A 6,629-nucleotide genomic window follows, 5' to 3' on the forward strand; every position below is an offset into this window, starting at 1 on the left:
ACAACCTCTCCCCTGAAGCCGTTTCTAGCCTCTCATCCTGTCCTGCTTTCGAAACGCCTCGCTCAAAGTTAATCACTGCTTCCCACCGGCAATATTCCTCTCAAAACGTGCACTCAATCACTTCGAGAGGCTACTTCTACGAATTGGGCGTCCACCACCGGATCTTCGGCATAGGATTTGCATTTTCTAGTTCTAGACCTATCCTATTTCTATCTACAATTTCTCAGCCACATCAACACCAAACGACATATACATTTTGCCCATGGCCCACATCAGTACTTGAAATCGCCGTGCCTTTTTCTCCTGTTAGTCGCTTCTACTCGACTCTCGCGCATCATGTTTCAAGCACGATGGAAATCACCAGCAGAGCTCGATCATCAACTCCCAAGTCGTCGTGACAGTCAAGATTCTGTCATGGGTAGACTCGGTGGAAAGAATGTTGTCATCTTTTGCTCTACTCGCGTTTGGCGCGGCGCGCCTAAGCTGATCCTTCAGATCGCTGCCCTCTTCTTCACCACCTTTCTGATCTTTGGCGTATTACCAAATCGACTATCAGGTGGACAGCTCAGAAATGGTTCCACTGGACTATTTTCTTGGGGAAGACATGAGCCAGAACCTGAATCAAATTTGAGGATCGTGGTATTTGGATCCCCCGATGTCGTGGGCAATGTCAAAGATCCCCGATACAGAACATGGACCGAAGAATTATGTGACGAGGTTAGTTGCCAAAGTTCGATCTTGTGATGTCGACCCTACTTACTAATATACCATTAACTTAGCTTAACTGCAGTTCTTATCTCTCATTGGTACCAGATGGTCGACCGAACAGGGGCCTCATCAGCAACGAACTCCATCAAAAAGGCGTCAAGGATCTTCTCAACATCACAAAACATACAGACGTGAAGAAGAAGCCAGCCTTCGACTACAACTTCATCTCCAAACAGTACCCAACTCCAGACAAAGTCCCTGACTTAGCCAGCCAAGTGAAGACCTTCCTTGCGATGCCACCACCTGAAATTCCCCCACGCGAAACGCTCTGGATCTTCAGCTTCGGCACTTGGGAAGTCTGGAACATGGCCGCAATGCCAAGGACGAAGTCGGAAGATATTATTACAGACATGGCGAGAGTTATCCTTGACCAGGCTGAAATACTCTACGAACGATCACTAGACCCGACTTCCATTGCGTACTCGGACTTTTGGACGAATGCAACCGAAACCCAGATCAGAGAGCTGACGGCACCCGGCGCTCTAGATAGTGTCGACAAACGCAAGTTCGAGAGCTTTCGCATTATAGCGCCCATGATATTCGATCTTTCCTTGACACCGGCGTGGCAAGCTCGACAGGCGCCACCAGTACCAAACAGCGTAGTAGAGCATACTCGAAATGCCGCGGAACTGACCAAATATTGGAATCAAGAGGTGGATTTTGCAGTTGCTGAGTGGATTGAGAGATCGACCAAGAAACCCCAGAAGCCGGCTTCTGAGGAAAAGGCAGCTAGCAAGACCAAGACTAAGAGAACCGAGAGTGTTGAGCCAGTTGAGCACAGCGAAGATATTAAAGACTCGGCGAAGAAGACATACGAGGACGAACGTGTTATCCAAGCTCCATACCCCATGCGTAACGGGCTGGCGGTGGACATTGGAAAGGTGCTTCTCGATGCTATGACAGAGGGTGAGATGCAGCATGCAGCGGTGGTAGATCTGCGAGGACGTGGTACAATGTCACCAAACGCGACGATGCGATTCGCCGATGTCTGGACTTCGTGTGTCAAGGCTGACATGTCTGATCTCACTATCGATCAGGACGAGGTCACGGCTGACTGTGCTGTTGAGAACGACCATTTATTCTACGACTCGTTGACGATAAGCGAAAGGGCCATGAAGGGCGCAGTCCAAGCGGTTGTGCAAGAGATCAAAGACGAGCTGTTCAATGCACAGAAGAAGAAGGGCTGGTTATACGGGGGATGGTAGTTCAAGTAAGCGTGTATGATCAGTTGGTTTCCAGTTTGCATTTGACATTGCATTGCATTGCATTGGTATTGGTTGATACCCGGTGGTTAGAGACATTGAAATGCATATATGACTAAAGACAGGATGGATGGACGGATGGGTGGCGTTTAGGAGTAGATAGAATCGGTTTATTGATAAGATGGAGAACGAGCATCTTCGCATGTATAAGCTCTCGTACAAGTGCCAAAACGAAATTGACAGCCTTGTGAGCCCCATCAGTGACTACAACACAAAGTCCGTTCTTGACGTACGGGCCGAACCTTGAGGGGACTAACAAGGGGCTTTCCCAAGCCCGAGATCGCCGGCTCGATGCTGGATCTACTACCAGGAAGCGGGACACTATGAAGCGTGAAGATCGGTAGGGAAGAGATTAAGTTAAAGTTGGTTGATCACCAAAGAGGTTAGCTCTAACCTGCAGGATTAATGTCCGTTCTTCTCCTGGCTTGGCTATACATATCTCGCGGTCCAACACCTACCTACTAAGTCAACAGTCGAGTTAAGGATGTGACGTAATACGGCAGTTGATCTGGCCCCTGTAACCTCGATCGATCACTACAAGGGTCCTCTCTGCCTGGCAAATCCAACATCCGAGAGGTCAACTGCAAATATGATGCCAACATGAACACACTCCAATGCCCCCCGACTCCTGTTTTTGACAGAATTATAGCACAGCCCACTTCAAGCCACACTCAAACGGTCCAATCTTGGCTTTGGACGGGGCATTCTTCTAGGCATAGCGCCCACGCGGGTAAATCTCCACCCCCACAAGTCTAGAAGATCGGCGTCGCTAGTATCACGCAGCGACGTCACAAGTCCAAGCAAGACCTTACCTTAAACAAAGCACGTCGCAGCCTCTATAAACAAATTTCCTGCGCTATTGATTTGATCTCCGTATGAGATCACGTATATTAAGCCAAGACCTGAGCTGCTGGCAAGTTCTTAACACGCGCACTTTCCTCCTGTGACTGACACCCTGAACGTTCTGTTCTCTTGTAGGTTAATTCATGAGACCGCCTCCTCGAAAATTACTGAAACATAAAACATTGTCTCGCTGCCTATTTCCCCCCCCCCCCCCCGGACTTTCACGCCCCGAAACCTGACCTAGACATCCACGAGACCTTGCGGCTCCTGATACAGCAGCCTCACTGTCCCTAGGACTCATACAGCACGAGACCTCATTTGCCTCCCCAAGGCAACTCGTCCTATAGTATATATCTTTAGCTCGTTATCGCATTTCAAGATGGAGGACAAACCAGACTTTGATCCCAGCGCTTTTGCAGCCGATATGCAGCTGCGCACTCGAAAAACTCGAAACTTTGACAAGGTCGAGCACGATCTGCCCGATCCCAAATCCGCCGCTTTTCAAAAGACACAAGCTGCTGCTCTCTCAGCACCTGTCAATGTTTCAGCCTGGCTCTCGCGCTTTGCACAATGGAATCCCTTCGGAAAAGCCGTCGATGCTGGAGACATAGTGTGGCTGATGGATAACACGGCGTATCGAAACCCTGAGACCGACCAGTGGGAAGCTGAGTTTGTCGCTGCAGTGTTCGAGAACGAGCCCAAGTGCCGCGTGGCGGATATAGTATCTGGAATTGCTTCAACGTTGGGATTGGCGGACGACGCGGCCGAGCGCGATGTTATCGAAAAGAGAATCATTCCGTTCCTCTGGGATATTCAAGCAGCGAGAGTTTTCTGGATCGAGCATAAGAAGAAGGAGATCAAGTTGGGACCGACGAGCATTAATGGTATTACCACGAGCGTTGAGCCTCTTCATCACGCTCATAAGGGGTCGGTAGTTGATGCTACGGCGTCAGTACCTCAAGGCACTCAAGGCCTTCACGACATGCAGACTTACTACGCTGGACCTGAGGGCTGGGCCATCATATCTGGTATGTTCCTTTGATTACTGGCTATCGACCGTAAAGACTAACACGGCTCAGATGTCGACGACACCATCAAAGTCACCTTGACCAGCGATCCACTAGGCATCCTCAAGACCACCTTTGTCGACGAGCCAACACCAGTGCCTGGCATGCCAGAGCTTTACTCGGAACTTCAGACTCTTCTTCCTCGTGATACTCCGTGGTTCTACCTCTCGGCATCCCCGTACAACCTGTACCCTCTTCTTCGAGAATTCCGAGACCGCTACTTCCCGCAAGGGACATTGATCCTCCGAGATTCGAGCTGGCGCACGGTAGCAGGCTTATTGTCGGCGCTGACAATGGGAACTGAGGAGTACAAGGCAGATCGCATGAAGAAGATTCACTCGTGGTTGCCGAAGAGAAAACTCATTCTCATTGGCGACTCGACACAATCCGATCCCGAGGCATATGGCGAGATGTAAGTAGCTCGGACTGATGTAGCACCTCTTTACTGATTCGCTTGTAGTTATCGAACATTCCCTGGCTGGGTCAAGATGATACTCATCCGCAAGGCCACAGACGTCGCTGCGATTGGCATTGAAGAGAAGAACCAGCTAGAGAGGTTTGAAAAGGCATTCAAAAATGTACCGGTTGAGGCGTGGCATGTTTTCGAGGAACCGAGTGAGTGTAGGAACATTGTTCGGGATGTTGTTCGCAAGAGGGCGTAAGAGGTTATTGTTTTCACTATAAGCGATGGAATTGTGTGAGAAGGAATGGGAGTGTTGTATAGCTGTACACAATGCGCACTGGATAATCATAGAGTTGTCAAGATATTTTATTGTTTGGGGGTTGTTATGGACCATGACAAATGATGCGTGTACAGTTTTGGACCTTGAGATAGATTCCTATGAGGTCCTTCCTAAGATTCTTCATGCTTGCAAGAGAAGTCCAGTTAAATAATTGAGATAAAGTTTGTCCTACTCTTAGACATCAGATATATATATGTAATTTCTTTTTTTTTTTTTGGGGGGGGGGGGGTAATAGAAATCGGTTCGTCTTGTCACTTTTCAGGACGTTCATTCTTTTCCGTGACAACCTCGATGGTCGTGATGGGCAACACATCGGCTATGCTAAGAAGAAGCAGATAGGATGACGAAGTTTGGTGAGAGGGTAATCCAAGATGTCAGGATCTGGCAGGCTGCAGAAGTGAAGAAGCCTGGCTATCTGCCCTCATTTTTTCTGTGTATCTATTACCAAACGGGATATTTATCACGGCAATCTCAGGGAACTCTGCCTCTAGTACTCTTGCTCAAAGTTACTCAATAGTGTGATTGACTGCAAGCTGTTTATCAGAAACAAGGCTGGTGGCATATTGTAGTTACCCAATCACAACAAATGGCGAATCATTGTTGAACCAACGTGCATAAGTTGATGTGAAATATATGTTGAGCCAACCACTAATTGATCGATCTACAAATGATTTGGCCTGTTGTTCTGGCCGTATCCTGTAGCTATTAATATCTGTTGACTTCGCTGCCCGCTTCTCATTTTCGAACGTTTCTCTCACCTCCGACACTCCACTCGATACAGCATAATGGCTATCAGATTCACCGATGGTTTGCTGCAGAACCAGTCTCCATTTTTCGCAAATGTCCCGCCTGAAATTCATGACATGATCTTGATCAACTTGTTTGGCAAACGCCGACTCCGTATTGAATGGGCTCCGCAGCCGAACGGCAACGATCGGGAGCACAAGGCAAGGAATCGGCCGAATGTGCTCCAATGGACGCATTTTCTTTGTTTCAAAGGGTCATCTCAACATTTTCATGATGACGAAGATGATCAACATTGGAGATATTATTTGTCGTCGGGGTTCATTCTTACTTGCAAGCGAGCGTAAGTCATCCTTCTTGTGCTCACTGCTACTGTTTCTAATGGCCATACTGCTGCTAGCTTTGAGCAAGGTGTAAAGATTCTATACCAGACAAACACTTTCGAGTTTGAATCTATGAATGAATTTATGGAGTTTCAAAGATATCAGATTGCTCCGGATCTGAATCATTTACTCACACACATCGATACCCCAGTATCGATCGAATTCAGCGATCTGGTCTGCTATGGAAGCGAACTCGAAAAGACGAGGAGACCACAACCCATCGGTTTCACTATGCTGTGCCATACTCTGTCAAAGATGAAGCAGGATCTCAACCTGTGCTTTCATGTGCACATGAGCAACGGGGAGCCATGGCCCAGACACACTGCTGAGAGCAAGAGACTTGCAGGCCAGGCTGTCAAAGTCGGTCTTGAGACGCTCCTTAGCAATGGACGAGTGACTTGTGTAATTGATGGCTGTGGCATGGATGGTTTCTCGGAAATTGTGAAGGAAATATGGTCGAAAAAGCTAGAGGGAGGACTGAAGCTTTACATGTGTCCTCACAAGCCTTCAAACCGCTATGACTCGTCTTCTGAGGGGGAACAAGATGATGACTCTTCAACTGATAGTGAGAGCAATGTCCAGGTTGATGAAGAATGACAGTGACTTGTAGTAGGACTTGGAAGGAGACTAGTAAGGTACCCAAGAAGGCTTTGAGTCCCTGTGTACAGATGCATCCCGTAACTGGGCAGCTCTCTGTGTGCAGAATCATGGGGGTCAACAACACGTTTCCCCGTTCACTTTTTCTTGTGAGAGTCGACCATTAGCCTCAATTATCTCTAACTAGAGCATCTCTCATATCCCTTCCCCCCCCCCCATCTC

The 6,629-nt window shown here is 48.2% G+C and overlaps 3 protein-coding genes; all 3 read left to right on the top strand.

Annotated features, from left to right (window-relative positions):
• Positions 1–336: 336 nt before the first annotated feature.
• Positions 337–1,973, top strand: FFUJ_08459 (uncharacterized protein; the record flags this gene model as incomplete). XM_023580838.1 has 2 exons in its annotated part: positions 337–717; positions 780–1,973. 2 exons carry the CDS (start codon positions 337–339, stop codon positions 1,971–1,973), a joined length of 1,575 nt encoding a protein of 524 aa, XP_023433542.1.
• Positions 1,974–3,252: 1,279 nt separating this feature from the next.
• FFUJ_08458 (related to actin cytoskeleton organization and biogenesis) lies at positions 3,253–4,602 on the top strand (the record flags this gene model as incomplete). XM_023580840.1 has 3 exons in its annotated part: positions 3,253–3,901; positions 3,953–4,352; positions 4,401–4,602. 3 exons carry the CDS (start codon positions 3,253–3,255, stop codon positions 4,600–4,602), a joined length of 1,251 nt encoding a protein of 416 aa, XP_023433543.1.
• Positions 4,603–5,468: 866 nt separating this feature from the next.
• Positions 5,469–6,629, top strand: part of FFUJ_08457 (uncharacterized protein) — a gene marked incomplete at both ends in the record, with an annotated part of 2,249 nt that continues 1,088 nt past the window's right edge. The window contains 2 exons of the mRNA XM_023580841.1: positions 5,469–5,770; positions 5,828–6,375. Of these exons, the coding sequence (XP_023433544.1) occupies positions 5,469–5,770; positions 5,828–6,375 (850 nt within the window).

The sequence above is a fragment of the Fusarium fujikuroi genome, chromosome FFUJ_chr07 (assembly GCF_900079805.1).
Source record: "Fusarium fujikuroi IMI 58289 draft genome, chromosome FFUJ_chr07".
In the NCBI taxonomy this organism is placed as follows: Eukaryota; Fungi; Ascomycota; class Sordariomycetes; order Hypocreales; family Nectriaceae; genus Fusarium; species Fusarium fujikuroi.